This window comes from Gymnoscopelus microlampas, assembly GCF_963454915.1.
Source record: "Gymnoscopelus microlampas genome assembly, chromosome: 3".
In the NCBI taxonomy this organism is placed as follows: Eukaryota; Metazoa; Chordata; class Actinopteri; order Myctophiformes; family Myctophidae; genus Gymnoscopelus; species Gymnoscopelus microlampas.
In genome coordinates, this window is record NC_139940.1 from 56035860 (window position 1) to 56058326 (window position 22467).

Consider the following 22467-nt stretch of genomic DNA (forward strand, 5'->3'; position numbering starts at 1 on the left):
TTAACGAGCCAATGAGCCAGAACATTCCACAGCTGGGAAGAGACAATAGCCGGCCATCAGAGGTACTCGCTGCAGCGAGTGGTGGAGGGGGGAGAGTTTCTTGGACGCAATGCAAAGTGCGACTCTATGTCTGTTACATGTAGTATCAATTTGCTATTTTTAAAAGTATTTTGCGGGCCGCCATGGACCTTTTCGCGGGCCGCAAAACGCCCGAGGGCTGCCAGTTTGACAACGCTGATTTAGGCTAACCCTCCGGCCTGAAGCTCTCTTGTTGTGATTCAACTTCGTCCATGCTGGCCCCTAATATGGTCTGCTTCCGGGTGGATCAACCAAACTAACAATGAGGATCGTTCTGATTGGTTCCCTTCCCAACTAGTCCCTCAAAAAGAGTAATTCTGATTGGATCTCTTCTCCATTCGTCCCGCCCTAACATTTTCGTCTCGTCTAATTCGTTGACTAACGTGTCCATTACATTTTCGTCTCCCCATTGGCTTAAAAGGGGGCTTAAAAGGGGGGAAATGTGATGGACAACCAGGACAGCCAATGACACTTAGGTGTCGACACTTTATCACTCGGGTGTCGACTAGGACTAGTGCTGTTTATAGAGCCGCTGCAAGCATGCGGCTAAAAACAAGCTGAATTCAGGATCAACAATTGCAATGGGTCTCACAGTGGAGACTACATGTGAAGGCCTTTCCAAAAATAAACTTCTGTCTTCAACAGGGTGGAGTGATGCTATTAAATTGACTGTATCAGGAAAGTGAGATCACAGTATATCTATTTTATATACGAAAGGGAATATTGTGAATTGGAGAGGGAACTTCTTCCCTTAAAAACTTAGGTCAGGATTTAGAAGGCGTTTTTAGAATCGACCTCAGGTCTAAATGGGTTAAACATCTATGATATCCTCAACAGACGTTTCTAATCCATATAATTGTGCTTTCCAACAGCCAAACCCAAACCTGTTCTGAGTGTAGTGTCTCCTCCATGGTTGAGTCGTGGAGCCTCAGTGACTCTGAACTGTGATATTAAAGAATCATCTGCAGACTGGAGGTTCTACTGGTACAGAGCTGTTCCTAAATCCTCAGACATATCCAGCCCCTACACTTATGAACTCTTATCTAGCCACAATGGGACTGTAGAAGGTTCCTACGTCATTCATGGTCCTACAGGCACAGGAGGATATATGTGTAACGCTGTGAGAGGAGACCCAGTTTACTACACTAAGGACAGTGAACCTCAGTTTGTGTGGTCTGGTGGTGAGTGAGACTCTTTCTTGTTCTCTTTTCTATACTACTGCATGCCGTTCTAACACAGTTTTTGTTTGACCTCTGATCCTGTGTTTTAGATGTTCATTCTTCAGCTTCTCTCACAGTGAGTTCTAACAGAACTCAACACTTCACCTCAGCCTCTGGGTCTGTCTCACTGAGCTGTGAGGGAAAATATACTGAATGGAGAGTGAAGAGTTACCCTGAGCGATTTATACCGGCTTCAACAAGCAAGGGGCCAATTACCAGATATACATGGGAAGTCAGCAGCTATGCTCTCACCAGTGGAGTGTACTGGTGTGAGTCTGGATTGGGAGAGTACAGCAATGCTGTCAACATAACAGTACAAAGTGAGTCTTGTTACTTCATTAACTGAGGCTGAGGGAGCGACCAGCGACTGGTTGCCCCCTCAACCGGTGCTTTAATTTATGTAAGTAAGTAAGTAAAGTTTGCATTAAATGGACTGTTAAGTTAAATGTTTTTAACGTGTTAACTGTTTTACAGCTGGTTCTGTCATCCTGGTGAGTCCTGTTCACCCTGTGACTGAGGGACATTCTGTCACTCTTCAATGCAAACACAGAACACACTCGTCTCTCTCCAACATAGAATTTTACAGAAATGAAGAACTGGTCCAAGATGAACCCAATGGAGAGATGATCATACCTGCTGTATCTAAGTCTGATGAGGGATTCTACAAGTGTAGATATTCTGGAGGAGAATCACCTCAGAGCTGGATGGCAGTGACATGTGAGTATACTGGAAACAATTTACCTTTGTTATGTTTTGTCTTTTACAATATGGAAATGGAAATACTCAATCATGTACTACTTTTCTTTGTCTTAATTACATGTTGGGTACAAACACACACAAAAACAATCGATTATGCCTTAAAAATAATAATACAAAAATAATCCAGCTTAGCTTGTAAACTATTACACAATAACAGACATGACAGTGGTCTCCCAGGATTTCCCAGTATTTTAATCACAATGTTTTGAGTTATTTACTATAGAAGACTGAATCCTAAAATTATTCATGTTCTAATACTATTATATGTATTTAAAAAAATCAAATACTATTTTCCTTTCCCTTGTCATCATGGCATCTCAACCTTCAGTGTCTGGATCTGCTCCACCTTCAGTGAGTGGATCTACTCCACCTTCAGTGAGTGGATCTACTCTACCTTCAGTGAGTGGATCTACTCCACCTTCAGTGAGTAGATCTCCCCCACCTTCAGTGAGTGTACCTGTGGAACAGAGTTCTCTAGTGGGGTTGATTGTAGGACTTGTTGTTGTGATTCTACTGACCATCCTGCTGCTCCTGCTGTGTCGATACAGAACAACCAAAGGTAAAATAGAGATATATCTTAAAACATTATTCATGCTGGGAAAGTATCCTCCTGAACAGCAGAGGACTGTCTTACAATGTAAAACACAATTTAACATGTTTTACTCGTTTTATTACAGATCCATGTTGTGTCAGGTAGGTACAGCTCGGTTTCCACTGACTGCTGATGGCTCTCCTGCTTTGTGTCATCTGTGCTTGCACTAGCACCTCCAACAGGTTGTTCAAGGCATCTGTTCAGTAGGGAGTGCAGCTGGGATGAATAGCATGTTTCATGTGTGTTACATCCTCCTGGTGAAACTCATCACTGTAGGTTAAATGAGGTGACTGGTGACTCCATGTGTTTCAGAGGAGACATGTGGTTGTCTACACCAGTGACCTCTTGTCCGACTGAGTTTGACAAGTTTTTGATCATTTTCAGGATCTCCTCTTTTAGCTTTTTTATTTGTGCAAGATTGCAGTTGCTTTGTTAGTAAGTGTAGTGCTACAGTAGGTGTGAGTGCAGCTTCTCAAGCTTTTAAGCTAGCAAAATAGCACTTGCCACTTCACTTCATGGAAAATGAACGGCTGACAAACAACTGTGCTCAACTTTGTGACAGCATGCACTGCAACAGCACTGGACTTGTTTGAATTTGGTGAACGCTTTGCTAGTCAGCATAACAAGAACTTGGTAACCGGAATACTCGCCCCAAACACACTCGCTTTTTTTCCGGGGACCGCTCGCCCCCAGCGGTTCTTGTATTCTTGTATTTGTTTTCCTTAGGTTAAGGTTAGATTTAGGCATAGTTTTACTGAGGTTAAGTTTAGGAACAAGGTTAGGTAACGTTACGTTTAGGAATATGGTGGCGACCGTTACGAGGTCACCGGATGTGACCTGGGGCGAGCGTGCTTTGGGGCGAGCGTTCTTGTAACCCTTAACTTGTTTAAATGTGCAATATATGTATAAATGTGCAATATGTGTATTTTACAGGCCTATGTATGTATATCATCTAGAGTTCTTGATGAATTAGTAATAAAAGGTTATTTGACTTTTGTTCAGAGTGCCTCATATTTGTCACTAAAAACTGTTTGTGGAGGATCTGCATACTTGCCATTTTTAGCAAGTTAACACCCACAAACTATAACAATGTGACAGCTGTTTGCAAGGGAACAAACAAGATGAGTTGAGTGAGGAGAGCAGCATTGTGATTGAGAGGCGGGGCTTCTATATGTGGGCAAAATGTTCATTTGTGTGTGTGACTCGTGAGAGTTTTGTGTGTTTGTTGTTTGTGTGGACATGTGACATGAGGTGGCACATTCATTCTCTAAATATTTGTCTTGAAATAGATCCATGAAGTCCAGGGGCAATGACAACTCAGCAGCAGACCAGAGGACCAACCAGAGAGGAAGTTCAGATGATGGATACACCCCACTTCAGCATGGTCAGCCTTTCAATTCAATCAATCAATCAATCAATCAATCAATCAATCAATCAATCAGCACAAGCAAAGACATTTTAAAGTTCCATATATGTTCTCTACTTTAATCCATTTGAAAACAATAGACAGATAATATTTACTGATAGTTTAACGTGGCGCCAACGTCTAGGAAGCAATCAAAGGCTTTCAAGCACCATTTTACAGAATTGTAAAGTGGGGATAATTTGATTTAGTGATTTATGGATGTCTATGGTTCTTTCTTTCAGACGAGCCTGTCCAGTCCAGTGATGCGATATATTCACAGATTGAACTAACATACCCGGGCAAGGAAAAGAAGGGTGAGCAAGCATAATACATGACATTAATATGAAATATGATTAAGGTAAAGGTGTGTAGTGTATAGTTTTGTACGATTCTAACACAGCCCACATGGGCCTCATTTATCAAACTTTAGCGTATGACCCAAAAATGAGCATACGCTCATCTCAACACAATTGTTGGCATTCATCAATATATTTGACGTGAGTGTAGCCAACGATCAAATCTCACATCAGGTCTCAGGTTTCATCTAGTCTTTTCATCAAGTCTGACAATCCGACAGGAATCTAAACATAATAGCCACTTATTCACTGAAAACAATGTAACCTAACATCTAATATCTAACATAACACTATGTATCCCTAACATAATTCGGTTGTTGCAATTATGGGGTTAACAGGTGACATAAATTACAAACATTTAAAATTGAGGAAATAAAACATAATCTATCATATTAGGTTATATGCTTAATCAGTCACCCATTTAAACCAGAGCTTTAACAGTCTTTCAGATCTTGACAATGGCAGATCTGGCTCTATTAAGACCTATTAGGCCTACGTGCATGACTGTAGATACGAAATAATTTTAATTTAGCAAAACAGCATTGTATGTCTCCAGGAAGCTCTGCAGCAGGGATGGTCATATTTTGTACTGGGTGAAATTAATATTCAAAACATATTCTAATCATGATGAATATTTTGGTGTGATGCATTTACTAGTTAACAAAGATTATGGCCTCACGGAATACCTTGTAACCTCATTGGCAAGTGGCAAACACTGTAGCAGAAGTGCAGGTTGTGCCATTACGCATGGGCCACGGTGGGTCATCGGGTTTCACTTCTTGGATCGGGGTGGGTGGGAAAGGGGCTCTACTGTACACACCACACCAGGTAAATGTCAGACATTATACTGGCCTGCACAATTTTGCAATAATTATGTTTGGCAAGTAGACTATGTCTACAGGAGAGGACATGTTTAATCAAATAGGCCTATTTAATGTGTCAGGATTTTATTTTACGTTGATTGCTAGAACTATTACTAGACTACTATAGTGTATTTAAACCACTGTTTGACTTGTTCTGTGTTCCTAGCAGGCTACAATTATTTGCATAGGTAGCTAGCTAAACATAGATCCAACATGAACTGAAGTTATCAAGTCTACCAAAGGGTGGCGCCAACGTCTATGAAGTAATCAAAGGCTCTCAAGTGACTGAACATATTACAATATATTGTACTTCACGATAATATGCTTATTTAAATGTGAATTTTAAAAGAGGGTGTTAGATTTTACAGAATGATGGAGATGAATTAGGTGGAGTCGGTAAATCGATAATGTATGGACGTTGTCACGTCTATCGTTCTTTCTTTCAGATGAACCTGCAGCTGAGTCCAGTGATGCGACATATTCACGGCTTGAACTCAAATATATGGACAAGGAAAAGAAGGGTGAGCAAACTAAATACATGCAATGAACATGACATATGATTAAGGTGAAGGTTATGGACTGTAGTAGTGGTTGATTTTAACACAGACCACATTAGGTGTATGAGAGGGTTTGTGTACATGGGTCATTCCAGAATTGGAGGACATTTTACGTCCCACCCAAGAAATGTCAAATAATCCATTTACAAAATACTAAATAATGCATTTGTCGTGTAACTTGTACTTGCCCTTAGACCAAATCTAAATCAACTTGGAGATTTTTAAAAAAAACATATTTAAAAAAAATACCAAATAAGTCTGTAGTACCCCTAAAATGCAAGTTTTCTCTTGTCCCAACCCCTTGGTTGCCAAATTGAATCTCAGATAAAACTGTTAAAATGACATTTAAATCTACTTTCTTTTGCATTATTTTGTTCATAGATGTCTCTTATAGATGTGGAAACATATGTTTTAATTAACCTAATATTTTAAATAAGTATTATTATGCAAGGAACCTGTGTCCCACAACTTGCATGCAACCCTGTTACCTTAAACCTTTTAGCATGGTAAAAGAAGAAGAAAAGTGTGAGTCACATGACACACTAGAAGTGACATCATCAAACACTTTCCTAACATCATAGGTAGAGCAAAGGCATCTCCTCACTTCTATTATTCATATTTTTATAACATTGTCAGCCTTACTTGAATGTCTCAACCTACCTCACGCAACCCTGTTATGCATATTTCCAGAATAAGATAAATACTTGACAAAAAAAGATGTACTTATTTATTTATGTGAGTTTGTCCTCTTGGTAAATGCTAACATCTAGCTAAACAGCTAGCTTCTATTCCTGAGAAAAAGCTAACATTAGCATAGATTTGCAATCCTGTTACTTGCAGCCCTGTTACTATTACTTGCAGCCCTGTTACTATAACACATATAAAACATGTAATAAAAAATACCTTTGATGCCTGAGCTGAGCTAATCAAGCTTTTGATAGTATATTACCTATTATTGATGAATATATAACAGAAAATGGTCAAATAGAAGGTTATTTTTTCAAAAATTCGGAAGCCCAAATGTCCTCCAATTCTGGAATGACCCACATGTTGACATTCATACACATGAGGAAATAACACAAGTGTCAATCTATGAACTTCATAATGTAGGTCTACTACCTACCACACTGTCAATCAGATGAAGCCTACAGTTGGGCAGCTGTGTCTTCCTAACTGCAATTGTACTGACACTCATGAGTGCCGTGACAACTTTTCCATTGCGTCTTATGAGCGGTTGCGTTCTTTTGAAGCCAGCCTGCACTTGCATAGTGGTTGCTATCAGTGTGACTTTGTCTGATAAGGGATCTATAGGTAGATAGATAAACATGAATACAACATGAACTGAACAAGTCTACCAGATGGTGGCACTAAAGTCTAAGAAGAAAGCAAAGGCCCACAAGTGACTGAAAATATTAGCATCATTTGTTCTTGATGATAATTATTTAAATGTGGATTTTCAAAGAGGGAGCTGTTCAACTTTACAGAATTATAGTAGAGATACATTAGGTGGAGATGTTTTGAATCACTAATTTATGGATGTCTATGGTAATTTCTTTCAGACGAGCCTGCAGCTGAGTCCAGTGATGTGACATATTCACAGATTGAACTCAAATATATGGACAAGGAAAAGAAGGGTGAGCAAACAAAATACATGAGTGGATTAAGTGGATGTTATTTACTGTTTAGTAGTGGTTGATTTTAACACAGACCACATTGTGTGTGTACAAGTGGGTTCAAGTGTATGTTATGTTGTCATTAATAGACATGAGGAAATAACACAATGAATTGTGTGTAAGAGTCTGCAGAGTGTCAGTCTATGGACTTCATAATGTTCAATATTATAATGTGCATTATATACGCACATTATAATATGGTAATATGGTATTTTTTTATACTCGGCCTGTGTCTCAGAGGAGGGCTGTGGACAGTTCAGAAATCCGCCTACCAGTGACATCATCAATGGGGAATTGCTATTCTTGTTAGCATGCTACAATATAATATATATATAATGTATAATGGATGCCATTGTTGAAGCCATTGTTCTCGCGTTGGTTATTAAAGTTAATATTTTATTGTGAATTAAACTGAATGATTGAAGTGATCAACTAAACAGTTCATTCATAAATAATACTTTGCTCTGACTTGTGTGTTGTGTTGTAGAACCAGATGTGACCTACGCCCAGGTTAACTACCAAAACAAAGACCAGTAAAAGAAAGGTAGAGTAAATACATAACTGCTTGCAATGTGTATTCATAACATACTAGGAGTTTTTCCTCAATAATGCATCTGTTGCATAGTAACATGATGGGAGAAAGTACCGCTAGCTTTGAATAAACATGCAGACAGCCGTGTATGGTTCAAGTAGTCAGATTAGTAACTGTTTTCCATTCACTGAATCAGCAGCTCCAGAGAAAACTGAAGACACCATTTATTCTCAGGTCAAACCTGGAACATTCCGTAGGAAGATTTTTAAATAAATACATATAATATAATACATACATAACTCTCTCTCTCTCTCTCTCTCTCTCTCTCTCTCTCTCTCTCTCTCTCTCTCTCTCTCTCTCTCTCTCTCTATATATATATATATATATATATACATATATACAGTATTAGTGAAACTATTAGTGAAACATTTTAATAGCGATACGATACGCATCACCATATGGATATGGTTGATGATCCGATCCGATCCGATGAATGATATTTGTTCATTTATAGTGACACAATACAATATGATTCAATGATTATAAATCGATACAGTAACTATATTTAGCCCAAACAATCTATCTGAGTGAAACATCTGTATATGGGATTAAGTTTTTAAAGTTGTATAATGTTTTGTTCCAGGATGGTAAATCAAGATGTCTGGAGAATGGTGAAGACAAGACAACATATCCACACTGATATTATGACTCATACTGTACATATCTGGATCTCATTTAAAAGGTGCATAATTGGTCCTCACTAATGCTCATTTGCTTATTATTAGATGGCACCATTTCTGTCTACTCAGTCTGTGTCTCAAAGGAGGGCTGTGGACAGTTCAGAATCTAATGTCTTCGGTTACATCAGTGGCTCTCAACCTGTGGGTCGGAACCCCCAGGGGGTCCCCACACAAGTTTTTGGGGTGTCTCTCAGGTGACAGTGACAATTCAATGACTTTTAAGACATTTTTAATACCTAAAAAAAAAAGTGTCCAAATTGTCAAATAATATTTAAAAAATGTAATAACCGATCTACAAGCTCTGGCATTGCGAGGCGTTGTGAGCTTTAGATCGGCTATTTACACAATAATATTGTGAAAATAGCAAAATGTAAGATAAGAAAGAAAGAAAGAAAGAATCTTACCAAGGGATGTTCCAGGTTTGACCTGAGAATAAATGGTGTCTTCAGTTTTCTCTTAGCACTTTACTGTAATAGTATTACTTTTTCCAGTACAACCATTACTATAACTAAATACTATAACATTTTGAGTAATAATATTGCAGTTACTTCACAACCCCAAAAGTTACTCATGACAATTTTCACGTGCCTTGATGGAACTATGGGTCAATGTACTGATTTGTGTGTTGGCAGAATGTTCAGTATTCTGCGCTCAGCACAAACAGTTTCATGCCACAGCACTGCATTCTCACACAGGCAGGCTTTGGCAGATCATTTTAAACATTTTATGTCTAACTGTCCAGCTATCGGCAGTTGAAGAGGCAGCAAAAGCTTAGTTTTTATTCCTAACCAGTATGATCCGGTCTAGGGCCCCCTTACAGTCTGTTTTCAGTCATTTACATGCAAGCTCTGTTTCCATATCCGCTCTAGACCCAGACTGGATCAACAGTCTGAATTAGATTACATTTAAAGGTACATTTGCCAAATGATTGCATTAATGCTGAATATAAAACTGACTGGTGATTGGTGAATTGGTAATATAGTGATGTAGCCTATAGTTTAGCTTTAGTCTCTGATTTTGTAAAGTTGCCTTTTTGTCTCCGCCAGGCCGAAGGCATGGCGAGAGAGTATGTTTTACCCTCCGTCCGTCCGTCCGTCCGTCCGTCCGTCCGTCCGTCCGTCCGTGTGTCCGTCCTTCTGTCTGCGAGCAGCTAATCTCCGCCACCGTTGGCCCGGTCGCTGTGAAACTGCACACACACACTCCCTGGATGCCACAGCAGAACCTCTGCCCCAAATATTTTACATGGGCCTGTTATAGCGCCACCAGGAGGCCGATTTGTGCAAAACACATTTTTGGATTATACTCCTACAGATTTTATCCAAATATCACGTAAATCGGTACACAATATCTCTATAGTCATGTGATCAAGACGGATCTGTCCGATATTTCATATTCCATCCTGATTGGCTAAGGTTGGCTTCCAAAGTTGGCAGGATTGGTCCGTTTTGAACAAAATGTCTCAAATCATGAACGCACCGTGTGATTTCCGTGAAAATTTGCACGCACATTCCCACTAGGCCAAGGACGAAATGCCCCCCTTTTCACATTGGCCTGTTATAGAGCCACCAGCAGGTCTAATTTAGCAAAACACATTTTTGCAACAAAATGCCTCTAATCGTGAATGCACGCTCATTCCCACTAGGCCGAGGAAGAAATGCCACCCTTTTCACATTGGCCTATTATAGCGCCACCAGGAGGCCACAATAACAACGTGACCTGGCGGAGACCTGTGCTCCGAGGAGCACTTTTTCTAGTTTTTCATGATTCCATTCTGTAAAAAAAGGTTAACCTGCATTACTTCTCTTCATGTATAGTTATGTAACATATTATATTAATAATGTACTTTTGATAAGCCCATAGTTATACATATACAAAATATAGATAGTTAAATGAGCATTTTTACAGTAGGGTTGACTGCTTTCTTTGTGACCTTTCAGTTACAATTTAAAGTTTCACATAGACAGAGGTATTGGAGATCTCTGCCTACCAATATGTCTAGTGAAATCTAAATTCAATCTAGGGGCTAAAACAGCAGAGAAAACCCTCAGGTATAACAAACCTACTCCTACTGCTTTGAGAACCAATCCTACCCAACCAATCCTATACTGTATGTAGGCTTGATTTGTTGATTTCTTAAGAACCAGTTCTTAATTTCAGTTTTCTTTGCTGTACGTACATATAAACACATTTGTGGCTATTTGCTAGATTTTAATAGATAGAATAGATATGTGTCAGAATCATACAGACAGACTTACACACATCTGTTACAGAATAACAAAAACAAAATAAATTGGCCAACACATTGCCATTCTTTTTCCACCACTATCCTAGCAATGTGCTTAAGTTAAATTGATTGATTTATTTTTGTGTAACAAATAAAAAAAAATAGGCATGTGCCTTCCCTGAGCTCTGTGGTTCTTCCCCTTGTATTTCAATTCCACCATAGCATCGTTCCCATCGTTACTTATTTTCAAAGTCTCCATTTCATTCCCTGAAGACCTTTCCAAGTCGAAACTTGTTTTTTATTTAAATAAATCCTGCATCGTGGCTATGAGTGTGCGGCCTTTTCTTTACTTTTATAAATTCTCCATTTCATACACAACTTTCTTTATCTCTCAACACCACAGCAGGGTCTTTTTTTTTTTTAAAAACATGTTTTTACAATACAGGGAATTGATTTAGAATTAGAAGATTATGCTTCTGAATAGTTTTATTCTAAAAAAATCCAAATTCTAAATGGCAAGGCCTGTTCTACACATGGATAGATGAGGAACTCAACAAGATCATCTAGTTTCTGGAACCCACTCCCACCTCACATCAAAACCGCCCCCACCCGTGCCAATGTTCAAAACCTCCCTCAAAACCCACCTCTTCAGAACTGCTTTCCCCACCTAGCTGATCTCCTACCACCTTAGTCTCAACTTTTGTTTTATTCCCATGCCTTCTGTGGCCTTTTTAACTTTTTATTCTCTGTATTTTCTTATCAAAGTTGTTCTGTTTTGCTTGTGTTCTACTTAGTTTAGCCTTGTAAAGCGACTTTGAGTACTCAGAAAAGCGCTATATAAATTCCAGGTATTATTATTATTATTATAGTTTACAATGTAAGGCTGAAGTGCAGTAGCAGGTAGAACAGAGCAGATCTTGTCATCCTCAATAGTTGTCTGTCTTGGACAGGACTTATTGTGTGTGAGAAGTACCTACCAGGCCTACTGCATGCATAGTGAGCATTTGAGGGTAATTCTGGTGTTCAAGGGGGGCTGCGCATTGAATGAGACACCAAAGATTAACCATAGATGTCCACATGATGGCACTGTTGTAAAACAACAAACAAGCAGACCTGCAGGTTATAAAGAGACCAAAGCCTCTAAACAGCTGGTTTGGGCTAACCTTGTGTCACCAGTCTTTCCACCTCGGGGGCATATGTTTACTCTTTGGACCACAATGGAAACAAGCTACAGCTTTTTTGTGTATAATCCATGTTGGCAACAATTTCATTATTGTGATTTTTTTTAAACTGCCAATAAAGTATTCTATATACTCTCACTTTCAAATGTCATTCAGTAAGAAATAACATTTGTGTTGTACACACAGAGAGATGAAGCCATTTCTATTACTGTAAGTAGATGAGAAAATGAGAGTCAACTCTCAACTCTACTGCTGTTTTCTTTCACCTGCTCAAATCTAGCCTGGGCAGCATATCTTTTCGGGTCTATGATCCGGTCAGGAGCGGAAGTAACCCTACGTCACCAGGCGCGTCATCCGCGTGACCGCGTCATCAGGCGGCCGGATGGGCAGATCCGGAAAGACTTCACCGGAAAGAATCACCGGAAAGAATCAGGGGACCCGTGAGGAGCTCTAGAACCAAGTTCCATGGAGTGAACTACTGATTTAGAAGGCATTTGTAGAATCGGCCTCAGGTCTTAAGGGGTTAATTTGGTTCGGTCGTTCAGGTGTCTTATTATAAGGAGCTTCTTTTGTGGCCTGCTGCCAGTGTCCATGTGGCTGTGGGGGCAAGATGCTGTTACAGATGCCTGCCTGATGGCAGTCTGTGTGAGGGGTGGGGGGGTCGTTCATAATGGAAGAGGCTCTGCGTACTGGAAGATGTCCTGGATGGAGGGGCATTTAAATGCTTTGCAATTCCCAAAGCACACAGTGATGCAGCAAGCCAAGATGCTCTCCACAGTGTCTCTGTAAAACAGTGTTTGCCAAACAATGGATCGGGACACATATAATATTTTTTGTATGTTTCCCAATAATTGTTTTATTATGTACAACATATTTTAAAAGATAAAACGCAACGCGTGTGCATGTGCTATTTTTGAGCGGTGCAACCGCTCCTATAAGTGGGTTTAGGAGCCATCCGTGGCGAAAGTTTTTTCTTTCTGTCGTGAAAATGTGTCTTTCGCTGTGACGCCATGCTGTGGAAAACACGGCCATTGGCCAAGCGTCGCAGGACGTACTGTGATTGGCTAGCGAGACACATGATGAAATTAACTTCAAACTTCGCAGACGCGCTGTGATTGGCTAGCGAGATAAGAGAGAGAGAGAGAGAGAGAGAGAGAGAGAGAGAGAGATGCAGAAAGAAAAAAGAAAGAAAGAAAGAAAGACATTGATAAGAGTCAGATAATGCATCCTGTATGAGCTGAGCCGCTCTCTGTCATTACAAATAACAACATTAACATCAGATGAAAGAACAACAGTAATACTGACCAGACCTGGAATTTTGTCATTTTATGGGCAAGGCCACTTAATTTTTGGTGTTATAATTTTTTTAGGGCACAAAGGCCAAATGCCAGAGCAAACAATGATTTTTAAGTCCACAGAAATGATTAATTTAACTTTAAGGTTAAGGATGATTTAATTGTAATAAGAATAGTATAACTATTAAGTGTAGGGTAAATTATTGATGATAAAAAAACATTGGGGCACATCGCCCGTACAATAGAACTCATAAGTGTACCCCCCCCCCTCTCTCTCTCTCTCTCTCTCTCTCTCTCTCTCTCTCTCTCTCTCTCTCTCTCTCTCTCTCTCTCTCTCTCTCTCTCTCTCTCTCTCTCTATGTGCTTGTGTCACAAAGTCAACACCCACAAAGTATACTATCATAACTATCTGTGACAGCTGTTTGCAAGAGGAACAAGATGAGATGAGGGAGGAGGGCAGCACTGTGAGTGAGAGGTGGGGCTGCTACATGTGGGCAAAGTGTGTGTGTGTGTGTGTGTGTGTGTGTGTGTGTGTGTGTGTGTGTGTGTGTGTGTGTGTGTGTGTGTGTGTGCGTGAGTGTGTGCGTGTGTGCGTGAGTGTGAGATTGCGTGTGCATGTGTGTGTGTGTGTGCGCGTGTGCGTGTGTGTGTGTGTGGGTGTGTGTGTGTGTGTGTGTGTGTGTGTGTGTGTGTGTGTGTGTGTGTGTGTGTGTGTGTGTGTGTGTGTGTGTGTGTGTGTGTGTGTGTATGCGTGTGTGGCCGGCTGATCTCGGAAACAGAGAGGGTGGTGTAGTTCCTTTGAAGCACTACATTGTACCCACTGCTCCTCTGCAACATTGCAGCATGTCACTGTTAAAAAGTTAACATGACTCCTCTACACTTCCATCCAACCATTGTACAATATTACTGTAGGTTTGACTTTACTCTTTTACAACATTCTAATAGTGATCATAGCACATATTACAATGCAATCATTTATCAGATATAAATCTTGTTCATATATTATAGATTTATCTTTTGTCTTCTACACATAGTGTAGCAACACAAGGCCAGTCAGAGGAGAGAAAGAAACCACAACAGGAAGCACATCCAACCACACGTCCTCTCAGGCTGTTCTGCTGAAAATGAAAAGAAAAAAAGGAGAAAGAAGAAGAAGAAAAAGAAGAAGAAGAAGAAGAAGGGGGGCAGGGGTGGTCACACACACGGCAGACTTCAAGATACTCTATGGCAGTGTTTCTCAAAGTAGGGTTCGGGGACCCCAGGGGTCCTTCAGGGGGTTCCAGGGAGTCCACAGCTAAATGTGTCAATATATAAAAATCTGAAATCTGTTTAACCACTTTAAACATTTATACACAGGCTGTTTGATAATTGCCTTGCCGAACGTTGCGAAGTTCGCTTGTGCCTGCTCAGCCCCGTCCGAGTTATGTACCGATAGGCACAGAATCGTAAATCATGTTGTGGGGAGAGCGTTTGCCCCAACTCGTTTGCCTCAACTCGCCAGGCTCTCAACGCACCCGCCACCCGTCTCTGAGACCGGGGGTAGAAAGGCAGGTCGCATCCAGGACTGGTTAAAGTTATCAGTGTGTTGGTACTGTGTTGTGTTCTTAACAGCTGTGACCTCCAATAAACAGTGTAGTTGTGTGGGCTGTGAAAGTATGTAAAGGTAGATGACTATACACAGTGAGGTAGTGTTCAGACTATGGTCCTTTAAAAACAATAAGCATCTGCTTTTTTACATTAAACCATCATAAAATGGTGCATTTATATTTATTGGAGGTGCTTTACAAAGTTTATTACATACACCCACCGATGGCGGAGGAAACCATGCAAGGCACCAACCTGCTCATCAGGAGCAATTAGGGGTTCAGTGTCTTGCTCAGGGGGAACCTGGGATCAAACTGGGAACCTTCCAGTTGCCAAGCGGTCGCTCTACCTCTGAGCCGCTGTCACCAGGGACGTGCAGAGAGATTTGGAGAGGGCACCGAACAATTGTGTCATTGCGTGCTTAATGTCCTTAAAGTCACGCATCCAACAATATTGAACTGCAGATTGGACCTTCCGTTCCGGAGATAATGTCCAAAACATCTTGAAAACGTCCACTTTCGCCTGTTTTCGATCACCGATTTTCTATTGAGTTTTGGCCATTGTCGCCCTTTTTCTTTAAAAACACGGGTAGGAAGGTCGGGTGAGAAACTACATACCTGAGTAAAGTTCACTTTAAGCTGCATCCAGCACATCCACTGCCATTTCCGTCGGCCTTACCGTTAGGCCCCTAGGGGCGCACTGGCGTTACATATAAAGACAAACAAACACACTTGGAATGGGAAATAGTGGGGGAGGGAGCCTTCCTCCCATTCTGTATGGAAGTGTTAGGTTTTCGGGTTCTTTGCCTTGCACATTTTTATATAACTTTATAATACAACTGACATTTGCGAGCAACACTCTTGAAAATAAAGCATTGCATTGCCTACTATAGAAGCCGATGAAAGGCCCTTCTTGATGTCAATCTATCAAGTCACCTTAATCCAAGTGACAGATGCCAAATAAAGGAGGAGTTTTGTGATTTTTTAAATATTTTAATTATTCTTTTTTTTAACTGGCATGTCATGTGGTCTGTACCTGCACAGCCTTTGTGATCTACTGGTAGATTGCGATCTATCTTTTGGGCACCCCTGCTCTACACACATTCTGCTGTCTTCCACTACAATGGCAGCCTTATTAGCTTTCAGCACTGTCTAACAACATGGCTCTCCAACACTTCAATCCACTAATCTTAAAAGATTACTCTTTGTTTGCCCTTGTATAATGATGGACAGTTGATAGAGGAATATAGAGTGCAGTGATGTGCTTTAATGTGTTTTAATGAGATGTAATGTTTTAATGTGATTTCAGTCAAGAATGCATATCAAACAACACAAATAATCAAATATACATAGTAATAAGTGTGTGTGTGTGTGTGTGTGTGTGTGTGTGTGTGTGTGTGTGTGTGTGTGTGTGTGTGTGTGTGTGTGTGGGTGTGGGTGGGTGGGTGTGTGTGTGTGTGTGTGTGTGTGTGCAGTTGTGTAATTTGCAGGTTGTTGGGTTATGTGAACCCGAATCTGGGAACCCATCGGCAAAAAAAGAGAATCCTGTTTTCAGACCGGATGTCGGCCTGTCTACTACTCTCCTCAACTTCTGGCAGTGCTGTTGTGTTTTCATTCCCACTAACAACATTTGTACCATGGAACATGGATGTTACAGACAACATTCCCTGTAGCGTGCGTCTGTGCGCCGACATGCACAAGTCTGGACGTTAACGCGCACATCTAAAATCTCTCACACACAATAGAGTTTGTGTGTCCCAGTCTCGTCTACTCAGTTCCTAATCACACACACACACTACACAGAGGGGGCTTAGCCTACATGCTGCTACCGTGTAGCTATCCGTCTCCGAAATGAGAATCACAACAAATGTTTTCCTTGATCAGCTGAAAAACTACCATCCCAGCGAGTCTGCAATTTGAAAATGCGGTCTTAGGTGCATTAACGTTGGTCTGGCCTCAAGTCTTGTCCAACGTGCACCTGCGTGGCTGTAATTGTAGCTGTACCTATCGACTTTTGCGTCGTGTATGGAAAGCGGTTGAAAAAGGCCGATGATACGTTGCTGTCCGGCAGAAACCAGCTAACTCCATTTTGACGCTTTTGCATTTTTTTCCATAAATCAGGGCCATTGAACACCCTTTACGTCTGTGCGTTGGTAATCTCTCAAGAACAGATTCAGAGCTACGCTACTGAATCTGTCGAGAGCCCCGTTCAGAACGTGTGCGCGTTAGCTTACAGGTGGGCGTGCCTTCAGATCCGGAAGCAGGCCGCGATTTAGCCAATCAAATGTAGTGGGCGGGATTTACTGTCTGTGCGCTCCCTTCCCAATCTATTCCACTGAAAACAAGCCGAAACTCATTTAACAATAGTGTCCTTGAAGCAGACAAAACCATGGAAAAATATTCACATTTTAACTTGTTCTTTCATCATAGAAACAAGTGGGCTTATAACCAAAACGATCCATGTTCTCTGGGAGAGGTGGTGTTAGTGTTCCGTGTAGAAATATTGTTAGTGGGAATGAAAACATAAGTGCACCACCGGAAGTGGAGCGCTGAGGGCAGACCAGAACCCCCGGTTGCGCACGGGTGCTCCATTTAGCTCGGCCCAGAGCCAAGTGAAAGATTAAAAAACAGCAGAGGGTGCTGTTTTTCCTTTTTATTTGGCGATGGGTTCCCAGATTGGTGTGTTGGTAAAACAAATATTAAACCAATGAAAAGCATTAAAAAGCGCTTCTGAAAAAAACAGTTAACTCCATTGGATCCTGAAATTGTCTGCTAAACCAGGGAAGTCCACCGGAGTTAGCTGGTTTAGCTAACTCCAGGATCCACCCCCTTTTGACCTCCAACCTCATTGTGAGCTTGGAGGTCCATTCAGCTGTTCTTATCAATGATGAACAGAACCTCCTGAGTCCTAACTGCACTTTTTTTCATTTCCTGAAAAATTTACTTTTTGGAGTTGCCGGACAGCAGAGATATATTGAGCACAGTTTCTCACTTTATAATGACACCGGAGATCTTTATGAATTTGGGCATTTTATATTTTAATTTACTGTAAAATAAATAGTCCACCTCCAACAGTTTGGCCACTGACTGTGTATTTTTCTCCATCGCGGCCGCCCGGGCATCCTACTATAATTCTAGTAACCTCTGTAGTGGTGGTGAGTACGTGAGTGAAGACACCCGGTTCTCCTCACTGGCTGGACCAATTGCTCTGATTTTGCACACAGCCATTGACCATTACCATCTGAACGCAACTGTGAAGCCCGTTTTTCAATTTCATCAAATCTCAGCTTCTTATTAGCGTTTTTCTGTCAAACACTGTCGCCATGGTTACGGGCCTGCCCAGCTATGGGACGAACTGCCTCCCGGGTTGCCAGATCATGTGCGCATATCCCCCCACGGATGCGCTGCGCCGACGGGTATGGTCTAGTTAATTTAACTTTGAGAGGGTAAAATGGAACCAAATGGACCCATAAGTGTCCATTTGTTTCCATGCATTTTACCCTCACAGAGTACATTCATTTTTTGTAATTTTTTAATAAATATTTGAAGTTTCAGCCCTGGGTGCTCAGGCAATAGCTCGTTTCTTGGAGAAGAGCACCGGTCATTTGATCCTCTTGGTTGTGTCTGACAACCCGGTAATTTCTGACCTGACATTGAACCGTTACCACAACCATGAAAAATGCATGTTTAGGTTATTTCAGCTAAGCTACCATATTGTGCAAATAACGCAGATGCAAAGCGTAAAATGCTTTCTGTGGACAAGGGCCCTTATTAATTAGAACATTTTTATGACATTGCCTGCCAGCCCTTCATTACAGAACAATAATAACTCATGACTTTCTGGGGGCAGGCAGTGGGTTGTAAACTTTGAGGGTGGGCTGTATACTGGCCCAACCTATCACATTGTATTTATCAGTATTTTTTATATATTTTGTGTTATTTTGTGTTAGTTATATCTAGTTCTCTCACACTCAGAAACTGGTCACACAAAACAGCTATTCTTGTCCATGCAAATGCGATGCAATGTATACAATAAGTATATTCTTGTATTTGGTGGTATATCTCCCATGAGAAGTCAATGCAGCAAGCAGTTTGGATGCGGGTGCATTTCTAAGGGTAGTATGGAGTATTGTATTGTACTTCAAATTTTGAGCTAAATTAGGCTAATAATTGTTTCGGTACTGAATACCTGTAGGTTATGGTGAATTGATAATGATATGAAGTAACCCAACTCATTTAGCTTTCGCCTCTTATTCTGTACAATTACCTTTGTGTAGACTATACATGAAAAAGAAAAAAAAGAAAAATCATTCTATACAGTATTTTCATTCCATAAAAAGGTTTAACCTGCATTACTTCTCTTTGCATATAGTTAGTCGATAAAGGATTATAATAATGAATAATATTCTACCATTTAGATACATGTCACATTACAGTTTCAACTTTTCAATTTGAATATTGTTTTCTAGTTATTTAGAATAAGAAGCTTTAGCATTTTACCATTTTGATGGAATTGACTCAGTTTTATCTATTGCATTCTGTATTTTACTATTAATAAAACATATAAAGATGACTCCAAATTACACTTCATTACTTTATGTACCCAACTTGAGTCAGGCAAAGTTTATTTTTTCAGGAAACGTTTGGATAGATTAGATCATGTATTCAACGCTTCATGGGGTGTGCAATTGATAGAAAATAAATCATTTTTTGAAGTTTTCCAGGGGGACTCTCTACCCATTCAGCTTTGACCACCCTAGACCGAAGGAGGGTCAACTTTTACAAGCTTATGGAAAGCAGTCTTTTTGCAAACACCAAAATCTGAGAAGTTATCAATTGCATACCCCTTGAAGCCTTGAATACATGGATATATTTTGTTTTTTGTCGCAATAATTTGATGCCCGGGGTAGGAGACACAAAGATTCTACTTTGTGTCTCCTACCGGATACATTAGCCGGTAGGTAGTGATAACTGCCATTAAGCTACAAGATTGGAAGGGTTATCATACCAAAATATAAACTAGAGACATGTAGGAAGACAAAAATACAAAAACTTTACGGTCACCTTAGGTGGTACCAATTTGTGAAAATATCAGTGTTGGCCCCTGGACTGCAGTCAGACTCAGCAGACAGTCAGAAGGATTCCACCCACCATGCTGTGTGTTTTCTCTCTTTCATGTCAACCTGTTCAGTGTAAAATAAAGAATTGTATACAAGTATTACCAAGTTACTGTGAGGCAGTTCATAAAACTATCAAGTTACATACGTTTATATAGTTGCCAGCGAGGCAGAGGAGAGCTGAGTAAACCACAACAGGATGCACATGTCAGGTCAGAGCTACATTAACACCACCCTGCTACTTGTCACCACACTGAAAAGCAGCAGAAAACCAATCACCTAACAACATGGCTTCTCTTCCATACATAGATTTGTATACTGATGTACCGTGTAAGGGTGGAATTTTTAACGTATGCTAAAGTTTACTTTATTTTATCTTGTGACGTTTTAACCCACTGGACATATCTTCACTTATCCACTGGAAGTCAGTTGTAGATCTACACTGGAGTATGCACTATCCACCCAGCGGCTCCTAAAGTCCCTTGGGCCTCAGGGAGATGGACGTCCCTGCCATGCACAGGCCCTTGGGACTCATTCCACAGACACCAAAGCAATAACACAGGGGACAGAGTGTGGGTAGCATAAGGATCCTTCAGCTGGCTGCAGGGGCTAGAGACATCCCTGTCGCTGTTCCACCACCCAGCAATGCCAGGCAATCGTTCGCACTTGTGCTCAGTGGTGTAAAGTAAACTAAGTACATTTACTCAAGTACTGTACTTGAGTACAATTTTGAGGTGTTTTTACTTTACTGGAGTATGTCCAGTTTCCAGAACGTTTACTTCCACTCCACTACATCTCAGAGGCAAATATTATGCTTTTACTCCACTACAATTATTTGAAAACTTTAGTTACTAGTTACTTTTTAGATATAAATGATGATTTTATGAAACATACATTAACCACTTAAACCCTATTTTATACATATGCTACTTGAAAATAGCAGATCTACAGGCTCACAATGCTATTTTCAAACATGTTAGTACTTTTACTTTTTGTACTTTAAGTCATTTTGATGCCAATACTTTTGTACTTTCACTCAAGTCAATTTTGAATTCTGGACTTTTAATTGTAACTGAGAATTTCTATATTGCAGTATTGGTACTTTTACTTAAGTAAAACATTTGAGTATTTTCCCCACCACTGGTCCTCCCTCCTTGGATGCCATGTGTGCTATTTACAGTGCAGTGAAACGTAATAGTATTGGGTGTAAAGCTCTCTCTGTGTGCTGTGTATTAACTTCTTTACTTTGATGGTCCGCTGGCTTAAATCTGGTAACATATCTTGAGGATGGCCACAAGTTATTCTCATGTGCTGTAATGTGGCCTAAATTGTAACTGTATGTGTGTTTAATGTGAAAATAAAATGTCTTTTGTAACATCTGGTGTCTTTACTGAGCTACTCGGTTCCTAAAGCTCTAGTAAAACCTTATTTTAATCACTGATAGGATGATAGGATCTTGAGAAAAAGGTCCATACCTCCATATCTTTTTTACCGTGGTGAAAACGAGCCATGTTTGATGGGCGATCACTCTGCAATGGCGGATCGCGTTAGAAATATTATTGTTCCAGTCATTAGACGGGACCCTCGACCATCGCGCAGACACCCTTTGTTTACATCCGGGTCCTCGTGGTGGCCTCTACAGCTCTAAACAGATCAGCGTAAAGGGTAAACAGTGCTGGCACTGGATGTACCCTGTTTTAAAAAACCTCTGTCACTTGATGTGTTAAAGTAAGACTCAATTGGTTGGTGACTTATTGGTGGTGTAAAACCAACTGGCGTAGTCAAAGTATTTTGTGTAATATTGTGTATTTGTTGTAATATTGTGTATTTAAGCCCTGTCTCGGTCCTGGGTGTTAAATGTTTGCATTTTCTTTACCTACATTACACAACTCATAGCATATAATTGCCTGATAACTTCCTCGTAAGTGATACTTTCTCTGTTGTCTTATCAACAGCCTAGCAAGAAAACATGCGGAGGATGTGGTTAGTGTTCACACTCACTGCAACAGCCCTACATGTTATCTGAAGGCTGTTAAATTCACACTTTTCTGGGAAATGGAATTAAATGGACTGCATTTATATAGCGTTGTTCCTCAGAGCTCTTTACAATGTAATTCACATTCACCCTTTCACACGCACGCACGCACGCACGCACGCACGCACGCACGCACGCACACACACACACACACACACACAAACGCACACATGCACTCTATCTCTATTGAACTTTCATCTCCTTCTAAACCATAAAAAACCCCATGAGACACGTCTTGCCTCTTTTCCAAAAAAGAG

At 40.5% G+C, this 22467-nt stretch overlaps 1 protein-coding gene and 1 pseudogene across 2 annotated transcripts in view; both read left to right on the forward strand.

The window, feature by feature from the left end:
* LOC311041932 (NACHT, LRR and PYD domains-containing protein 3-like) overlaps positions 1-22467 on the forward strand; it is a 120571-nt pseudogene that overhangs the window by 87706 nt on the left and 10398 nt on the right. The gene's annotated exons all lie outside the window — the stretch shown is intronic.
* On the forward strand, positions 110-8040 carry LOC311038915 (uncharacterized protein; the record flags this gene model as incomplete). Its single annotated transcript, XM_084048548.1, has 9 exons — positions 110-116; positions 951-1259; positions 1349-1618; positions 1773-2015; positions 2386-2616; positions 2735-2750; positions 3939-4033; positions 7390-7464; positions 7991-8040. The coding sequence occupies 9 exons, from the start codon at positions 110-112 to the stop codon at positions 8038-8040; spliced, it is 1296 nt and encodes a 431-aa protein (XP_083904674.1).